The following is a 21,027-nucleotide window of genomic DNA, read 5'->3' on the forward strand; positions in this document are numbered from 1 at the left end:
TCCACCTGCAATGCAGGAGGTCTGGGTTCGATCCCTGGGTTGGGAAGATCCCCTGGAGAAGGGAAAGGCTACCCACTTCAGCATTTTGGCCTAGAGAATTACATGGACTGTATAGTCCATGGGATCGCAAAGAGTCAGATATGACTGAACGACTTTCACGTTTCACTTTACAAATCCTAGATTCACGCTATAAGGAACTGTTTGCTGTTCCCTGAATTCCCACCTTGTGATTGGTACCAAAGCTGGAATTGAATTCCTGGAGGCTGAGTTTTGTGTTGGCTAAAAGCTGTTTTTTGTGGCTGCAAGAATTAAAGTTCAGAAAAATAAAGCTATTTACTGCAAGTGGAGATGGTACAGCCTGATAAAGAGAAAACAGCTTAAATATTTCCTTCTTAGAAACTCCCTTAGAAGTGGGTGGTGAAACTCACTAAGAAACAAGATTGGAGAATGTGAGGTTGTGAGAAGGAAGAGGCTAGGAGGATTTGAGGCATTGATAATAATAGCTAAAACTAGCATATTTACCATGTGTCAGACACTCTGTTACACTTACTAGTCTCAAAACAAACTCTGATGTCCATATTATTATCCTCACTGCTTTACAGATGAAAAAAACTACAGCCAAAGGAATTAAATGATTTTCTAAGGTCTCACAGTTAGTGATGAACAGAACTGGGATTCAAACACAGAAACTCTTGCTCTATAATCTGTGGTCTTACCCTTTATATCCTATTCTCTCTTATGAAGAAATGCATTCCTGAGCTAAGTTTTTTCAGCCTAAAGTAAAAGGGATCTTGACCTGGGTGGGCCTCCGTGCTACAGTTTAGGGCATTCAGAACCAATCCTCACACCTTTTTCCAAGTCTGCAGGGTTAAATATGACAAAGATACATTTTGAGGCTAAGTTCTAGAAGGTTTGGTTAGCATCAGGTAGCCTTGACTGTCTAGTCCCTCCACTGCCCTCAAGCTATGAGTGAGTGAGTCTTCTCTATAAGGCTCCAAAGATTCCTCTGTGAACCTTCATTGTCTTCCTGCACTGACCTCGGACCTTCCTGTCCCCTCACTGGAATGTTATCTCCTAGGACCAAAGCCTTCACAGACATCTTCATGCCTGCCCCAAATTCCTCATTTTATTTTTCTCAAAAGAATAAAAAAAAACAGGATAGAAATAATTCTCATTCTACATATCCAGTACAGTGCTGGCCCAAATAAGATGCCAATAATTCATGGCTAACCAGGAACATATATTGAAAGTCAAGTGTTTTCTCATTTAATCCTCAGGTCATCCCTCTTAGATATTGTTATCCCCATTTTATGCCTAAGAAAAGGTCAGCTCAGTGAGCTAAAGTAACTTGCCCAAGGTCACACAGTAATAAGCCTTGGAGCTAACCTACTAATCCAAGCATTCTGAGTCCAGAGCTCATGTTCTAAATAGTTGGGCAAATACATAGTTAATAATCATGTGGGCTAGCTTTGGGCAAGCTTGGCTCTGACATCTACTGTTTTAGGCTAAATTCTGAGCCATCTTCATAGTCCTCAAGAAATAATGCCAGCTATACTGCTCGTGCCTGGGATCTTCCAGCACTGGGAAACCTAGACACTAGGCTTCCCCAGTCGGCTCCTGGAGGCTCTCATTTTTAGCACTTAATCCTGGGCCAAGTCTTTCTACCTCTTGTGGTGATGTCATAGCACCTAGCTGCAACTTGACCTTCCCCTGGGAGAGGTGGCTTCAGAGTGTTGAGAGAAGAGACCCTTGGGGGGGCTGGTGCAGGGATGGCAGATCAGGAGGGACCGGTCGGTTTTCAAGGGCGCAAAGGAGGTTCTTTCTATTGGGGGGCACAGAAATCAGGAGCCTGGGGACAGCAGGAGGAAGGAGTGCTCTGTGGCAGAAGGACTCCTTGACACTTTATGTGTTTATTTATTTATTTTGTGTGTATATATTCATAGCTGCTTTTTAATAGCCCCAAACTAGAAATACTCAGATGTTCTGCAATAGATGAATAATTAAACAAATTATGGAGACAGCACCCTCAGATTGAAGGCAGGAGGAGAAGAGGATGACAGGAGATGAGATGGTTGGATGGCATCACTGACTCAATGGACATGAGTTGAGCAAGCTCTGGGAGATGGTGATGGACAGGAAAGCCTGGCGTGTGCAGTCCATGGGGTCACAAAGAGTTGGACACAACTGAACACAACAATCCTCAGACTTGACAGGGTGGTCACTGCCTACGGAGGGCCCTTCTTGGTTTAGAGGACATCTACCTACGTCCATTGAGACAGGGGTCTGGAGTGGATGACTTCACACATCCCCATTCTATATAACTGTCCCTCAGATTCTTTCCACAAAGAAGCAGCCCCCTTTACATTGTCTGATTTCTGGGCTCAGGGAAACAGAGAAAGTGGGGGCCTCCCACAGAGTAGCTCCTCATGAATACCTCCTGACACTTTAATGTGAAAGAGTTTAGGAAGAAAGTAAGTGTGTTCTTGGCCGGCTCTCCCTCCATAACTTTCCAGCCATGATTTGCAGTGTTCTGTCCACCGTCAAAGACATAGCCAGAGCCACAACTCAGCAAGTACAGGGCAGAGAAAGCAAAACCATCACAAAGGTAGATGGTTCCCTGAGCCAAGTGGGGAGACTATGGAGGCAAAGGCCTGGTGTCTGACATCTAGGAGAACCTACACACTGGGCCACAGATCTTAACTGCTTCTGCCTCTCAAACTGCCTGCCCTATCAAATGCTTTTGCAGAAACCCAGAGTGTGTGTGCATGTTCAGTCACTAAATTGTGTCTAACTCTTTGCAACCCCCTGGACTATAGCCCGTCAGGCTGCTTTATTCATGGAGTTTCCCAAGCAAGAATACTGGAGTGGGTTGCCATCTCCTTCTCCAGGGGATCTTCCTGACCCAGGGATCAAACCCGCATCTCTTTCATCTCCTACACTGCAGGCAGACTCTTCACTGTTGAGCCACCAGGGAAGACCAGCTCGTGACAAATGTGCTGTGTTGTGCTTTAGCAGCTCAGTCAAATCTCACTCTTTGTGACCCCATGGACTGCAGCCCACTAGGCTCCTCTGTCTATGGGGATTCTCCAAGCAAGAATACAGAAGTGGGTCGCCATGCCTTTCTCCAGGGGATTTTCCCAACCCAGGGATTGAACCCAGGTCTCCCACATTGCAGGAGGATGCTTTACCATCTAAGTCACCAGGGAAAAGTGAAAGTCTCTCAGTCATGTCCGACTCTTTGCGACCCCACAGACTGTAGCCTGCTAGACTCCCCTGTCCATGGAATTCTCCAAGTCAGAATACTGGAGTGGGTAGCCGTTCCCTTCTCCAGGGGACCTTCCCAACCCAGGGATTGAACTCAGGTCTCCTGCACTGCAGGCAGAGTCGTTACCTTCTGAGACACTAGGGAAGCCCAAGAACACTGAAGTGTATACACTGTCCCTTCTCCAGCAGATCTTCCTGACCCAGGAATCGAACCAGGGTCTCCTGCAGTGCTGGCGGATTCTTTACCAGCTTAACCACCAGGGAAGCCCAATGATAAATACCGCAAATAAATAAATAAAGCAAGGTATGAGAGACAAAAACCCTGGAAGGAGGTAGGCTGGCATTTTAGAACTTTTTCTAAAATAAAGACTTTAGGAGAGAGGCCTGAATGACACGAGGAAGGAAGCAATGTAGATTTCTGCAGCTGGAGCTTTAGGGCAGAAAGAAGAGCTGGTCTAAGTCCTGAGTCAGGATGGTGTTTATGCAAAGAACAGCTAGAGGGCCAATGTGACTGGCTTAGCATGAACAAGGGAGGAAGGACTGAATAAACAGCCAGCAGCCAGTGTTTATATTTTCTTCTAAGTATGATGTGAAGTTCCTGGGCTTTTTAGAGCTAGAGACTGCTAAAAGTTGCATTTGGGCTATTATACAAAGAACTGATTATAATGCCGTGGTTGGGGCAGGGGATGGGGGGATGGGGGGAGGAAAGAAAGAGGGAAAATAAAAGTTGGTGAAGATTGTCATAGGTCAGACGAGAGATGGGGGGGATGAATGATCTGGGGTGGAAAGGTGGTTGAAAGTGGTTGGTTTCTAGCTGTATTTTAAAAGTAAACTCACAGAACTCAGTAATGGGTCGACTATGGAGTGCTCAGCTTGATGACTGGGTAAATGAAGGGATCAGTGAGGGAAGGAGAGGAAGAACAGGCTGGGATGGAGGTGGGGGTAGGTCAAATCAGAAGTGTGCTTGTTCCTGATGGCCAAATGTTTTGAGAATGTGGGGAAGTGACACAGCCTTTAAGAGGAGGCTGGCAAACTGAACTACAGGAGAAGATCCCAGAAGTAGACTGCAACCACGTGGGAGGCCCCAGAGCCAGGAGGAATCCGGACTCCAACCTCCAGGAATCACATTTTACCCCTCCCTACAATCATGGCAATAATTCATTAATCCTCAAGCCAGCTCCATGGAACAGCTCCTCTTACTGTGCCCATTTCACAGACAAGACGCTGAGACAAAAAGTTGAAATGGCTCATCCAAACTCATGCATCCGATGAGGATGCTCTGAGCGCGTGGCTCTCTGGCCTGTGGACAGAGCCCCCAGGAGGGCCATGGAAAGCTCTGTGCTCTGGATACCTGTTCCTATGAGCAGTGCCCAGGCGGCCTTTCTGGAACTCAGACTGGTTTGGAGGAGTAACTAGTGCCTCCAATCTCCACAGTAACGATGGCTCTGTGTAGGAGCTTCCCCGTGGAATAGACCTTTTTTTATTTTTAAGGCATTGATCCTGCCCCAGGGTGTTTTCCAGAACTTGCACTGCTCCCTAATTACCTAGTAATGCTGAGGGCTTATGAAAATGCTGTCATTTGTGGGAGAAGGGGAGGGAAGAATGAAAGAAGAGGGGGTGAAAAAGACAGAAAATGCTGTTAAACCTGGCAGAGCTCCAGGGTGGGTAATTACATTCTTTGGGGTAGTACTCTTGCCACACACAGCCTGGGGAGTATTTTGGGAGCCTTTTGCAGGAATTGTGCTAATAACATGGAAAATATTATCATTATTAGTTTTTTTTTTCTATGTCTTTTAAAATGGGGCCTTTCAGAAGCCACAGAGGCACCCTCTCTCTGATTGCATTTTTCCCAATTTGTTAGCTGTCAGCAATCTATTCTCAGATCATAAATTTGATGGCTTCTCCCACCCTTGAATTGTTTTACACTAGAAGCCCAAAACATTCAAGCCAGAAGAGACCTTAGCACCCCCCTCATGTTTTACAGATGGAGATGTGAGCCCATGGAGGGGAAGGGCCAGGCTGATGCCACCCCAGGAAACAGGGGGCAGAGAACATGGGTCTCCCCAGGCCTCCTCCCTCATCTTTTTCTTCCTCTGTGAGTCTCTGCTGTCAAATGCATCAAATGTTGTTTGTCAGAGCCAAAACAATAGGCAGCCATCAGGTGAGGGACTCTTGCCATTTTACAGATGAGCCAACAGAGGCCCAGAGAGGAGATGAACTTGTCCCCCAAGTTGACGTTGGGGCTGGTAGCTGCCTTTCACTGAACCAGAACTGGCACTCGGCAGCCTGTGGGCCAGATCAAGCCCAGAGACACTTTCCTCTATTCTGTTTTTCCTACCCAATGCAATTAAGTTATACTTAATATTGTTAAAAAGCAAACAAAAACAAAAAAGCAAATTTAGGGTTGCAAAAAAGCAAATTTAGGGGAAGGGATAATTAGGGAATTAGGGAAGGTCATGTACACACTGCTATATTCAAAATAAATAACCAACAAGGACCTACTGTATAGCACGTGGAACTCTACTCAATGGTATGTGCCAGCCTAGGTGGGAGCGGGATTTGGTGGAGAATGGATACATGTATATGTATGGCTGAGTCCCTTCTCTTTTCACCTGAAACTACCACAACACTGTTCATCAGTTATATTCCAATACAAAAAAAAAAAGTTTAAAGTTTGGGGAAAAGAAAGAACTATCAACAAAACCTACTAAACTAATGAAAAACATCATCAACAACAACAACAAAGAATAACCCCGACAAAATCCATATTTCTGTTCTCTCTTAAAAATGAAAATCAGATCTGTCCACACTGGGCCTACACGTCCTTATGGCAACTGTCAGCTGCCTCCAGGCCCTGCAACCACCTTTGTTCACAGCCTAGACCCTGTTCTCTCTGCTCTCACAGCCTTCTCCCCAACTCAGAGGCTCACTTCATTCATCTCCCTGCTTGGCCCAAAGAGGCATTTGAATGTGAAATCCCTGCCCAACTCGATTCTCTTTGGTTTGTGGTATAAGGCCAAAGCCAAATATATAAATTTGAGGCTATTTTGGCCACATGGTGGTGGAACTTGCAGTATGCCAAAGAAATGAACCAGGATAGGTCAGAACTGACTTGGGGGTGGTGGCCGTGCTGTCTCTGGGGCACTATTTGAGCAGCATTAGGCCTCCATGGGCCTGTCAGCTGGACGCCCTCCATGAGATACGTGTCCATTTGGACTTTTCGGGACACCCATCTTCAGGGATCCCATTTTAAAATGTGAAGAGCCTTGAAAGAAGATGACTGTAGTTTTTCTTCGATGTGATGTAACAGAGAGGGAGGCTAGAATGGGCTGCTGGTGTCGAATGCTTGGTGTGCTAGTTGTTACATGCCCTTGAGAAAGGTGTTTCAACGTCAGGACTACTGAGGCTTTGGACCAGGTCATTCTTGGTGGTGGGGACTGTCCTGGGTATCATAGGATACTCAACAGCATCCTTGGCCTCTACACACCAGATGTCAGTCACACCTCCCCAGTTGTGAGAACCGAAAACATCTCTAGACATGGCCAAATATTCCCGGAGTGGAGGCAGGTGGGGGGAAAGGGAAATCACTGTCCATTGATAGCTATTGTCTTAAGCTAACCATCTACCCACCCTGAACCTTACTTAATCTGTAAAATAGGTTCTAATTCCTGTCCTTGTGGGGTTGTTGGGAGGATGAAATGAGATGAAGGATATACAAATGCTGTGTCAATCACAGTTTATCATGTATCTGTAGGGATGGGTTGCCATCATTCATGACAGATTATGAACAGTCAAGTCTTCCAGACTGATATCAGAGATGGCAAATAGGATTGGGAGCTACAGAAGAACAGTATAAAGCAACTAATGAAGGATTTAGAGCATCAGAACATGCCACTCAGGGATGTATGATATGTAGCCCTAAACTCTGAGGCTGAGATATAAGAAAAGCAACTCCCACCAGCAGTCAGTCTCATCTTCCTCACATTCATTCCTGGTCATATAACTATCACACTAGTAAAAAAACATCCCACGGTTCTCCATGGCTGCCAGAAATTCAGCAGCTTCCAAATCCTGACCCTGCTCTCTCTGAAGTCTCACATTTCCCTACCTTCTCTTTCTAGTCTGCACCACTGGCTCCAGGCTCATGGAGCATATGGCGTCCTCACCCGCCCTCCGCCCCTGCAGGTGCTTTTTCCTTGGTTTGAGGTCTTCCCTCTGCCCTCACTTTCTGCCTATCATCTCCTCCTTAGCAGCTCAGCATTTCTGAAGCCCCGCCGGCTCCCCACTGACAGACATATTGGTCACTTCCTCCCTCGGTCCCCCGTGTGGAGTTTACATCTCTATTAGAGCACATTCATGGCCACCTTGGATGAAAATTGGCTGGATTCCTCTGGATTCCTCTTCCACCACATTCACCTGCCTTGAGGCAGAGTCTGTGTCTGATTCTTTTCCATAACCCCTTCACCTGACTCCCTATCGGACACAGAGAAAGTTCTCCATCAATGTTTGAGTTAGAAATAGGATAAAGAGTTGACCCTAAATGTAATTTGACCTAGATGCCCAAGCTTGAGATATGTAAGCTCCAGTTTTATCTGATGACTGAATAATTATGTATTTAATAGGCCAAGGAGAGCTGCTTGACCATATTTGAGCAGGGCCATGACACAGTTAGAGCTATATTTCAGGAAAATCCATTTGACTATATGATTTATAATGGTCATCGAAAATGCATCATTTTGACTCCTTTAAGTTCCTCTGCCCCAAAGTAAGCAAAACAAGCCTTACCCATACAGGTAGATGTTGAGGTTTTGCTAATTAAACCTTGCAAAGGGCTTTGAGATCTTGCTCGGAAAGGTGACAGAAGTGTGACGCTTTCGGTGACAGCCTAATTATTATTATCACCAAGCACGAAGCTCAGAAGAACTCAAAAGATCCCCAGATACCATTCAAAATAGTAAGAGACAAAAAATGCAATTGAAGAAATTTTAAGATGGAATCCTCGCATCACAGACTCTTCCTGTTGTCAGAAACCTTAGAGGACTCCTGACCTGTTCTCACACCTTCCCAAACTGATAATGACACTACTTCTATGCCCCTGCCCAGTTCTTCCTGCTTTTGGAGTCTGAGGGTTAACAGTTTGGGCCTGATGGTAGTGTTCCTTGTGTTCAAATCCCAAGCTTTTCCCTGTTGACAGTGAAGCCAGGGTAAATGACTAGGCCTCAGTTTCTTTACTCATAAAATGGGGATTTGATCACCTGCCACAGGCATTACTGCGCGCAAGTAAATGATGCATGCCACACTGCTGAGTAGGGTACCTTGCTATTGCTTAGTTGTTAAGCTGTGTCTGACTCTTTTGTGACCCCACAGACTGTAGCATTCCAGGCTCCTCTGTCCGTGGGATTCTCCAAGCAAGAATACTGGAGTGGGTTGCCATGTGTCCTCCTCTGGGAGATCTTCCTGACTCAGGGATCAAACCCACATCTCTTCTGTCTCCTGCATGGCAGGCGGGTTCTTTATCACTGAGCCACCAGGGAAGCCCAGCATGGTACCTGGCCCATGGGAAAGAATAAACATTAGCTATCAAATCACTTGAGCTAATTAATATATGTGAAAGTGCAGAGGAAATCATAAAGCATCCAACGTCTAAGTGGTTCCTAGTTTAGGGGCTCCGTGGAATAGTCAGATATTTCTTGCAAATCCCAGCCCTTGTAGCTGTCCTGTGTGTGTATGTGATTATGTAATCTTGGTGAGGGAAGAGAGGAGTTTTTTGATAAAATGGCCTAGTCAAGTGGCAAAGCAAAACCAGGTTCAAAGTCTATTATTCTCTCCTGTTCTAACCGAGGAAAAAATATGGTTTCCTTTTCTTGGATTCAACTGTTTGGGTGGGAGTTCTGACCAGAACAGTGGGCAAATTGCCCAGAGCATTCAAGTTCAGAGGTCAAAGTGTATGCTGGTGCTGAAGGTCCGGATTCCATCTTAACAAGTCTATGTCTTTATGATTTAATCCCTGGAGGCTTGTTTGTTTCTTTTTTTCTTCATGGACACTTCCCAGGGCTGGTGTAAGGAGAGAGCGAGGTAACCCTGTGAAGTCGCTTCAGAAACTGTAAAGTGCTCTGTGACTGCTCAGACGACTGCTATGCAAACTGCCCTGAACACAGCTGTCTTCTTTAGGGACTGCTTTGGCAGAAGCCCCTGTGCAGCAGGGTCTAGGGAGTTCCAGTTTACTCTAGACATGACCAACATCCAGAGATCACTGAAAGAAGCCTGGCTCCTCTCACTAGAATCTCTGCAAAATGACTCATGTAATTGCTCTGTGTAAGTATCCTTAGCCTTTATTGTACACCCACAAGATTCGGATGCTGTAGACTCCTGTGGAATGCAGAGGAAGGGGGAAGGGAGCTCATTTAAAATGCAGAGGATTGAAGAGACCACCAATCCCACTTGTAAAGGCAGCAGGGACCACTGAATGCCCAAGTCAAGACACCTGCCAATCATTCCAGACCCTCAAGTCTGTCTTTCTAGCATTCCTCCCAGCGTGGGGGCGGGGTGGTGGGGGAGCCTCTTTCCTTTAAAGTTCCTAGCAGGGCTTTCTAGGGTCTTCCCCTCAGGAATTAGTTGTAGGAATAATTGGGCCAGTGGAGTGCAGGAAATATATCCAGCACAGCTCTCGCACTCCTAGAAAAGTGACCTAGATCAAGCAGCGGGTGGAGGCAGGACTACTGTGGGGACCCCCTGCCACCTACTGACTTACAGTTGAACCCACATTCCCAGTCGCTTCTGCTGGCTGGGGGGCTGGGGGAGGGGGGGCAGAGAGAGCTGAGGAAGGCGGGGGAGGGTGAAGGGACTGGTAGGGCTGTCCCTTTTGGGAGCAAGCTCCAGGTATCACACCCCCTCACCTGCCCACCCAACCATCAGGACACCCAGCCAGGAGGCTAAGGTGAGGATGGGGAGGCAGGGGGCCCTGGGGAGAGGAGGTCAGCTGCGGATCCGGGGAGCTGGCTTGCTGGTGGGTATTAGCATAGAGCTGGCTGCCTGTGTGAGAGTGAGGGGGAGAGCGAGGGAGCAAGGGAGGGAGCGAGAGGCAGGCGGCGAGGAGAGCAGAGCAGAGCAGAGGGGGAGCGGCGCTCAGCTCGCGGGAGGACAGGCTTCTCTTTTCCGTGCTCAGTTAATCTGGCTGTCAGTCGGTGTTAACGCTGCAGTTTAAGCGCTCCGATTCCAAGGGAAACAGACAAACCTCGCAGAAGGCAGGCAGGAAGCAAGCGAGGAAGGAAGGAACGGCAGGAGGAAAAGAATCGGCAGAAGAGAGAGAGGAATAAAGGGAAGGGGGGGGAACACCAAATCTATGATTGGACCTGGGCTTCTTTTTCGCCAATGCAAAAAGGAATATGCAGCACATTTTTGCCTTCTTCTGCACCGGTTTCCTAGGCGCGGTAGTAGGTGCCAATTTCCCCAACAACATCCAGATCGGTGAGTGAGAGGGGCAGCCTGGGGTGGGACTTCATGGGTCTGGCCAGTTTTTTGAGGGGGAGGGGGTCTGTGATCTCCCCCACCCCCACTGTGGGCTGTTGTGCTCCGCTATCCACCCCACGCTGTCCAGCAGCGAGGTGAAGGCTTGGGCGATGGCGTGGGGAGGGGGCTTCTCTGGATGGGATACGGGGCAGGGGCAGAGAAGGAAAGTGTGCTCTGTCTCTCTCTCTCTCTCTCACACACACACAGACACACACATACACACAGGTCCTCACACACCACTCACACTCTAGGCATGAGCATGTGAAATGGAGGAACCACTGCTTTGGAGGAAAAAAAAAAAAATCAGTCTCTCACAAGGAAAGAGGTGGTAGGTGTTTAAAGAGTTAACTCCATGGCTTGGTAGATGGTGCCTGACTTCATTTATTTATATAAATATGTGTGATGTGTGTGTTTATGTGTATGCTTATGTACTAAATATACACATTTATATTTGAGAGAGGCAGTGATTTCTCCTCTGGGGGAGGGGAAAGAGACCCTCTAAAAGAAGGAGTGAAGGATGCTGGGTTCATTGCATCCACTAAAATAATCCTAAAAAGCCACTCCCCACCCCAGGTGAAGGGGGATCTCTCTCCCTCTCTGGACTCTCCTCGCTGCCTCTGTCTGCTGTCTGCCATGCTGGGCTGAGGGTTCCCGCTCCTCCAATTCTGGAACTTCCTAGCCTGTTTTTCTCCCCCTACTCCTTCAATCGCCCACTCCTCTTAGATTTTCTGTCCACGAGATGGTCTGCTTTTTACACACACACACACACACAAACACACATCCACATGTCCTTCTCCCCTCCTCTTAGCTCTCCCCATCACTGAGCTCCAACCTCGCAACTTGGAGGCAGGTTTCAACATGATGCCGCATGCTTTTTTTTGTTCCCCGTTTCCCTTTCCTGGTTGTCATGCTTCTCAAAGAGGACCCCCACCCTCCCTGAATTTATGGGACAGCGGATAGATACTGCTTCTCCCAATAATAACAGGTGAAAGCCAAACAAACAGGAGCAGTAACACCAATAACGACGCGCGTCCACAAGGGCTCGGGATTTCAGTATGACCAGCATCTCAGGGCTGTTTGTGTCCCCGAATCCAGCAAACTGCTTTGCTTGAATGCATCTTTCTGGGTCTGGGTTGTTTACCCTCCCCAGATAGGGGCAAGGCTCCACCAGGGAAAGTTCCCATTCCTAGGAGTTTGTGTTCCTCGTGAGCTTGTGTGTTTGTGGGGCAATGTGCTGAAGGTGGTCTTTTATGGGCACACATGTGCCGCTGTACTCTTTTGGCCTCTCCAGTGGGCTGGCTCTGAGGGTAGCTGGAATAGCCGCGGAGCAACTTGCTTTGTTTCCTGACACCTGTTAAGCTATATCCTGAAGTGTGTCTGTGTATGTGTATTAGTGCCTTAGACGCAAAACAAAACTTCCTGCCTCCGGAGACACTTCTCTTACAGCCCAGCCTATAGCCACCTACCTCCCCACCCCCACCCACTCTCCTTCATTCATTGCAGGGGAGGAGGGAGACGGGGAAGTGTCTGGGGTGTGGTCATCTTGAGGGGGAGGGTGGAGCATCAGAATCAAGAAAGAGTTTTTTGTTTTTACTCTTTAAAATGGAGGCATATGACTATGGGTAAATCATTTGCTCTTACGAGTGGCATTCTTTATCCTGGTACTTATGTCTTACCCATACTTTGCTGATTGGAAATACTTGTCTTAAGATATGTGGACTTGCTTTCTCCAAGTGCATCTGTGTATACTGCCATGGATGTAATAAATGCATGATATGTTTTGTGTACATATCTATGGTATGCTTATTTATGTATCTCTGCAGATTTTTCATCATATTTAGCCTCAATTTGATTTCAACTGATTGAACCATTGTTTTTGTTTTCACATAAAAAGGTTGAAATGTTAAGTTAGAGAACACACACTGAAAATATCACTGTCACCAGACAGTACTTCATTCTACCGGCACTCTCTCTAACAAAAGCCTTACAATTGATTTACTGGTTGTTAAAAACAAACACACATTTCTACTGTATAAGAAGTTAGAAATGCATCATATTGGGATTGGGATTTCCGAGGAATCTGAGATAAACTTCTATGTAAACACTCACTATAGTTCAGTCTCTGGAAACTGCTGATTTCAATTCATAGAAACGCATTTTAATTTATTTACATGTCGACCGTAAATACAAAGGTAAGGTGTGTACTCATGTTGTTGGAACAGGAGCCCCACCAGGCACCTCTGGTTCTGCTTTTTGCTAGAATAGAATGCTAGCATCCTCTGGACATTCCTAAGCCCCCACATCTTCCAAGTCCAAGGTGTTACCATGCAAATACACACAATGGCAACCCCTTATGTAACAAGTCACTCCTGGGATCATGAGTGATGAAAGAAGCAGCAAACACTCTGTGCAGATAACCAAGAGTTTTTCAGAGGAAATGAATAAACTGTAGGGGACTGGCAGACAGGTCTTGCCAGGTCAAAGACTACAAGGGTCAAAGTCAAAGAAAGGGTTATAGCGCTGGAGAAGCTCACAGGATCCCAGGGCTAGAGTTCACTCTGCAACATGCATTAATACTCCTTCCTTTATGGCTCTCTAATGAGAAATGGGTCTGATACAGGAAAAATTAGACACGGCTAGGGTTTACATGCATATAAGAGCATAGGCTGCCTAAGTGGTGTGCTTGAGAGACAGGAAGAAGAGAAACTCCACAATTCTGTTTTCTCTGACCTGAACCGAGTTGAGGGGTGAACAATCAAATCTTTGGGCAGGATGACAGATAATTAGAGGCTTTATCAATAAAAGCTCACCTGTAGAAGTTGAAGCCCCAGGGTCCAGTTGAGTCCATGTGAATTCTGATCCCCAGAATCAGTCAACAACTAGTGACTCTGACCTGGGGAGAAGAAATGGGCCCATCTGAGGTGGACTGTTGAGGAATCAAAATTATCTCTAGCCCAGATACCATGTTGCATTTTCTTTCTCTGCAGGGGGATTATTTCCAAACCAGCAGTCACAGGAACATGCCGCTTTTAGATTTGCTTTGTCACAACTCACAGAGCCCCCGAAGTTGCTCCCCCAGATTGATATTGTGAACATCAGCGACAGCTTTGAGATGACCTACAGATGTAAGTAAATGCTTCTATTTCTGAGATTTCTTTCTGCGATCGATCATTAAAGGGAGGGCCTGTACATAGCAGGTGGTGTTGCAAAAACATTGAGTTGTCATCCCTTGTCTTAAGAGAAAGCACTCCAAGAAAAACGACCAGGGCCTTTTGAGTGATTCTGTTCACTGATACTTGAGATCCTGCAGTGCTTCATGGAATGGGTTTGCATTCTCGCTGTCAGCTAACTTTGAATGCCAGCCTGATGGGTACTGGGGTTGACTGCATCTCCCCTAAACTCACAGAGGTTTTCTGGTTCACTGGAGAGTTTCATGCATAGGAAACTTCTGAGAGGCGTAGAATGAAAAGTTCTGACTTGGAGAATGTGGTTTACAATACTTATGTCCTTCCTGTGCACAGTTAAAAGAAATGCCGCTAGATAAGAAAGGATACCTGAGGTGTCTATTTTGTTTCCCATTTTTAGAAAGGACCAATAATTATTTAAAAATTTGAAGCCCACATTATTTCCAAAGTGTTTTGAAGTGACTGATGGCTTACATAGTTTTGGGATGGCGTTTGAGCACAAAAAAGAACAGAGGTGACCTCAAGAAGGAGAAAGTGAAAGTGAAGTTGTTCAGTTCTGTCTGACTCTTTGGGACCCCGTGGACTGTAGCCCACCAGGCTCTTCTGTCCATGGGATTCTCCAGGCAAGAATACTGGAGTGGGTTGTCATTTCCTTCTCCAGAGGATCTTCCCCACCCTGGCATCGAACCCAGGTCTCCTGCATTGCGGGCAGATGCTTTACCCTCTGAGCCACTAGGGAAGCCCAAGAAGGAGAAAGGAGAGATGAATTTCAGCCATCTGAACTGAATGCATTATAAAATGTGGGCAACAAACACCATTCTGAGATTTTCTTGACTACCGGGTGAAAAGGAAACCTGAATGGAGGCATGACTGCCATTTTAAGACAGGTGAGGGCATAAACTTTAATCAGTAGTGACATTTTCCCTCCAGGGATTAAGCTCACGTGGGAACTGATGACATAAAAGTATAAACTGAATGGGCAAGAACAACTTAAAACTGGGTTAAATTGGCACTGTAGGCTCTGGGTGCCACTGTGCCCTTGGTAGCTTGTAATAAGCTGTGGATGGCAGAAGGCATGTACCATATTTCCTCCGTCTCTTTGCCACAGTTCCCCTCTTGACAAGCTCTCAGTGATTTGAACTGAACATGCCTTGAAGGCTCAGAGAATTCGGCATTCTCCCTATTCCTAAGAACACTCAAAAGACAATGTATATGGCGATTCCAAGAATTTTAATTATTAATCCAACAACTGGAATTATTATTATAATTACTCTAATTACCCAGCCATAAAGAAGAATGAAAGAATGCCATTTGCAGAAATATGGAAGGACCTAGAGATTTTCATATTAAGTGAAATCAGAGAAAGACAATCATATGATATCACATATATGTGGAATCTAAATAAATTATGTAAATGAACTTATTTAGAAAACAGAAACAGACCTACAGACATAGAAAACAAACTTTTGGTTACCAAACGGGAAAGTGGGCGGAGGGTGATAAATGAGGAGTTTGGGACTAACAGATACACACGACCATATATAAAATGGATAAGCAACCAGGATCTACTGTATAGCCCAGGGAACTGTATTCAGTATCTTGTATTAATCTATAATGGGAAAGAATTTGGAAAAATCTATAATGGAAAAAGAATTTGGAGCTTCCCTGGTGGCTCAGTGGTAAAGAAGCTGCCTGCTAATGCAGGAGACACAGGAGACGTATGTTCGATCCCTTGGTTGGGAAGATCCCCTGGAGGAGGACATGGCAACCTGCTCCAGTATTCTTGCTGAGAAAATCCCATGGACAAAGTAGCCTGGTGGGCTACAGTCCATGGGTTTGCAAAGAGTCGGAACTGACTAAGTGACTGATCACACATACACATGAAGTATATGTATATATGTTTGTGTGTGTGTGTATATATATATATGAATCACTTTGCCATACACCTGAAACATTGTAAAGCAACAATACTTCAATCAAAAAAATTATCATTATTTCAGATTTCATTTACTGAGAACTTACTGTATGCCAACAACTATTTTATGGACAATTATAATAACATTCTTTACATTTATTGAGCATCTACTATGGCCCAGTAATGCACTAATCACTTTTCATGTGTTGGTTTATTTATTTTATTTAATCCTCACAGGATCCCTACAGGGCTCTATATTATTAATATCTTCCTTTTAGAGAAGCTGAAACTAAGGCTGCAACAGGTTATACAACTTGCCCAGGGTCACCTAAAAAGTAAATGGTGGTCTTGTGAGCCCAAGGTCCTTGTTCCTGGACACTGTGATAGATACAGGTCGCATAGTAGCTAGATCCATTTTACTGAGATTACCCAAGAAGCAAAAGGGAGCATTCCAAGTCTTTACAAGCAGTGACCTGATAAAGCTCCTAAGGAGGAAACTTTAAAAAGCTTCAGATTGTAGCTATGGTTTTGCACAGGAGTGACTTGCTGAATAAATAAAACAGCAATTCTACATTTTGGTAATGTTGAAGTTGAAAATCTTGTCAACTGTGTTACTCATTATCCTTGAAAAAGAGCTGAAGTTTAATTGGTGAATTGTAGTTCTGTGAAACCATCTTCCTGGAAAGCTAAAATAATATTGAATAGGTATTTGATTATTAGACAACCTCTCATTTCTTTCAATATGGATTAAAGGAGAATTTTTAAGGGGAAGATTTAGGTGTGGTCATCAATGTATCTAAGAACCACCAGAGATTATGCATAACCTTTTGCATGTATGTGCCTATGCTTATTTATTCGCTGGATAGAGGCTCCATAGCTTTTGTCATTCTCTCAAAGGGGTACTCTAGAAGGATTACAAGCTTAGGGAATTTGGAAGAATCAATGGCTGGCATGTGTATTCACTCACACTGCTGAGAACTCTCTCTAGCAGAGCTTGGTGGAAAGAGATGTTAACTGTTATTCTAGTGTCAAGATGTTGACTGGCAGGACGACATAATACAAGATAAAAATTGGAAGAAAGTTCTAAGGCAAAAGGTGATGCTTCTGAACTGTTATCTTAACTACCTAAGACTTGATCTCTAATAGGGTTGCTGTCCATTTACTAAGAGGATTGAAATGTGATCAGGGTATTATCCACTGTGGTTAGTGAACCTGAATCGAGTAGATCTGTGTTCTTCAACGTGATTCCTGCTATATACCAGAACAGAGCACAGGTTTCTATGAATTTGGTCATTCTTTAAATGTTATGAACTGAAACGGTCGTTGGGAAAACAGAGATGATAAAAGATTTTTGTTCTCCGTGGTTTGCAGTTCAGTGGGGACACTGCTCAGGGGGTTGCCTGAGAAACACTAATGCTATTTTGTTCTTAGACCTTTAGTTTCTTCTCTTTAGTTCCGGGAACTGAGATGGTACTAGGCAACTGGGGTGGTCACGGTGACATTGTAATTCCCAGCCTGCCTGGAAGATTCTCTGCTAATTATCATATGGGATTAGGAAACCCTCTGGGGCTGTGCTCACTGTGATTCACTAGTCTGGGAAAACTGACTTCTACCCCAATTTGGATTGAGTGAAAAATATTGAAAGGAGCAGAGAGGTTTTAGGTACAATGCCTTAACTAATAATTTATTGAAAACAGAAAAAAAAAAACCCCATGATATTTGGATTTAATTTCATGTGCTTTTTGATATCTGGACTAGTAGTTAACCTTAAATTAACTATCCCAGTCTTACCTCCAGAAAATAACCAAATCTTTATTTTTTCACCATTTTTCCAGTCATTTGATTGTTCTCCTATACATTTTGCTATTCATGATCCCTCCACCAGAGGGTGGAGAAGGGAAAGGAGAGGAAATGTAACAGGAACTATGCCTGCTAGATGTATTAGCAACAGGAGACTGCTTAAAAAGGCAGAATGGTGCTTAGAGTAGGGGATGCAGGAGAAACTATTGCTAATACCTCCAGCCAAGAAGAGAGTTCTGCATCTTCTTTGCATCCCATCTTTCCTGCTCTCCTTTTCTACCATCATTAAGGGGTAAAGTCACTGAACCGGCAACCCAAATGTTTAGGATCTCCTCTAAGTACTCTGTTGGGCCTCCCACATGGCACCTGGTGGGCTACAATCCACAGGGTCACAAAGAGTTGAACATAACTGAAGCAACTTACCATGCACGCACGCACTGAGTACTCTTCCAGTCTCACAAGGGCAGGAGTTGAGGAGTCTGTCCATAGAGATGGTACTAACAGACCAGCTAGTCAGCCTAAGCTGGTGTCTTTATAACTATAAATAAAGGGACAAATGAAATACTAATTGGGGTTTCCATTAGATTTCGGAGGAGCATTGTTGCAATGTTTTTTAAATATTTATCTATTTATTTGACTGCACCAGATCTTAGTCACAGCAAGCAGGATCTTTAGTTGCAGTATTCAAACTCTTCACTGCTGAATGTGGATCCAGTTCCCGGACCAGGGATCGAACCCAGGCCCCCTGCATTGGGAGCACAGAGTCTTAACCACTGGACCACCAAGGAACTTCTGAGCACTATTGCAACTTAATTCTTATTTTTCATTTATCCATCCATTTATTTGTTCAGCAAATACTCTGGATTTCCACTGTATGCTCAGCCCTGTGTCAGGTGCTAGGAATACCATGACCAATAAAGAAGACACAGTCTCTTTCCCTGTGGGGGGAGGCAGTTACAGATTAGCTGAGAGATCCTGTGCACAAAAAATTCACCCAGGGAGCTTGTTTAAAGCAAGACTCAGGGGCAGACTCTAGACTTCCTGAATCAGAATATTCAAGAGATAGCCCTGGGGAGATATGGTAGCAGTCAGTATGACAATCACACTTGGAGAAATTCTTTTAAAAGTCTTGCATTCCATTAGCAAGCATTTTTTGAGCCCTTAACGAAGCCCAGGCATGGTGTTAAGTACTAGAAATGCAGACAAAATTAAGACATGTTCCTTGCCTGGCAGGACTTTATTCCCAGTGAAACCAACTGTCCCATAAACAGAAAATTAAAATGTAATGTAAATGTTATAGCTCAGATGGTAGAAATCCACCTGCAATGCAGGAGACACCAGTTTGATTCCTGGGTCAGGAAGAACCCCTGGAGAAGGGATAGGCTACCCACTCCAGTATTCATGGGCTTCGTTGTGGCTCAGCTGATAAAGAATCCACCTGCAATGCAGGAGACCTGGGTTCAATCTCTGGGTTGGGAAGAACCCCTGGAGAAGGGAAAGGCTACCCACTCAAGAATTCTGGCCTAGAGAATTCCATGGACTGTATAGTCCATGGGATCACAAAGAGTTGGACACGACTGAGCAACTGTCACTCACTCACTTACTCAAATGTTATAGCATCCATTTGCATGGAGAATCAGGAGATGCTTTGAGAAGTGGGGTTAGCCTCTCAGAGGCTGGTGGTTTATCTGTGTTTCAATGATAAACAGAAACATTCCAGGAGGTCAGGGGCGGGGAGCAGAAAGAGGTGAGACAAGTGTGTCTCAGGCAGGAGGAACAGCATATGCCAAAGAGAACTCATGACCTAGTTCTTCACCGCCTCTGACCTCCTGTGGTACTCCATGCTGGCCTCTCATTGGCCAGTTATCAAACTCTGCAGAAGGGGTCATCCAATGGCCATCCATAAGTCACCGTCAGCAAAGTGTTTAAGAAGCATGGAATTGCACATCGAAAAGTGGGCATCTTAGCTCTCTTTGAAATGTTAAACCATTTGGCCACACTGGACCCTGGCTCTATGTAGCCCCACTTGACTAGGATGGGAGCATCCCCCTCGGATGGCTTCTTTCCCAAACAGCCCACTCCTCTCCTTGTCTTCACCTGCTTGGCTCCTGGAAGCATTGAGTTTTTAAGCCTCAGTTGATTGGTCCTGCAATATGGCCTGTGTAGTGTGTTTATAGGTCAACTCTACCACCAGACTGTGAACTGCTATTCAGAAAGACCATGTGTAGATACTGTTTGGTGCGGCTGAGAACACCTAGCATAGGACTAACACAAATGAACAAATGTTTCCAAGAATCAAAGAATCACACAGCATAGATGCTGGGAGGCTACATGGCAATCAGGGTGAGGTCAGTGCGCCTATTTGCAGGGCATCGCCCTCTGATGTGGTCCTACTTAGGAAGCCCGAGGGCATTCTAACAAGACGTTAAGCACTGGCAGCAGGGGCATGCCTTCTTAGTTCTCACCAAAGCATCCCTCATCATTTTCAGAGCTGCAAACCAACAGTCCAGAGACTTATTTTGCTTGACTTGCACAATTCTTTTCAAACTTTGGCATAAAAATCCACATTTCTGGCTTCTCTGAAAAAAACCTGGGGCATCAGACAACTCTGGACCCACATTCCTGCTCAGCTTCTATGGTCTTGAGCTGAGAAATGCTGCCTGATTTAAGTGTACGGCATAATCTCTCAAATTTACCAAAGTCCTGCCTGCTCCTTATCAGACATGTGACCAGTATAACAAAATCATCTTACTTGGCTGGGACTGTAAGCAGGCCAATGTGCTTACACCTGATTTATATCCTTCAGCATCTGCCATTTTATTATTTTTAATAATATCTATTCCTCACTCTGCAATAAACAGTAGAGGGCCCAAAAGATATGTAACTCTTGCTCTCAAAAGCTTGCTCTAGGGAATTCCTTGGCAGTCCAGTGGTTAAGACTCCATGCTTCCACTGCAGGAGGCTCCAGTTCGATCCCCGGTCAAGGAACTAAGATCTTGTAAGCTGTAAGATATAGCCAAAAAGCAAAAAAACTGGCTTTCCTATAGTAATAAAAAAAAAATGGAGGACCGGTGGGATGGTAAACAAAGATTATTTTGAAGACCCATCACGTAACAGAGACTTCCTACATGTGATCTTGTTTACACTTTATAATAATCTTGAGAGGCTATTATTCCTATTTTATAGATAATGCTACTGACAGAATGATTGTGTCTTCTCCATATTACACAGTGAATAAGAGTCTAAGCTAATATGTGAAGCCAGCTTTGCAGACTCCAAAACTCAGTGACCTTTAACCCTTGTAAGATAGAGGACACAAAAAACTGAAATGGCAGGAAAAGAGCCCAACACAAG

The 21,027-nt window shown here is 45.0% G+C and overlaps 1 protein-coding gene across 5 annotated transcripts in view; it reads left to right on the forward strand.

Moving 5' to 3' along the window:
- The first annotated feature begins 10,358 nt into the window (after positions 1-10,358).
- The window catches only part of GRIA1 (glutamate ionotropic receptor AMPA type subunit 1), a 342,928-nt gene continuing 332,259 nt past the window's right edge, over positions 10,359-21,027 (forward strand). For all 5 annotated transcript variants that reach the window (XM_065918962.1, XM_065918961.1, XM_065918963.1 and 2 more), the window contains exons 1-2: positions 10,359-10,731; positions 13,761-13,898. In XM_065918962.1, the coding sequence (XP_065775034.1) occupies positions 10,650-10,731; positions 13,761-13,898 (220 nt within the window). In that variant the 5' untranslated portion in view covers positions 10,359-10,649. The remainder of the gene's footprint in view (positions 10,732-13,760; positions 13,899-21,027) is intronic.

This window comes from Muntiacus reevesi, chromosome 1 (assembly GCF_963930625.1).
Source record: "Muntiacus reevesi chromosome 1, mMunRee1.1, whole genome shotgun sequence".
In the NCBI taxonomy this organism is placed as follows: domain Eukaryota; kingdom Metazoa; phylum Chordata; class Mammalia; order Artiodactyla; family Cervidae; genus Muntiacus; species Muntiacus reevesi.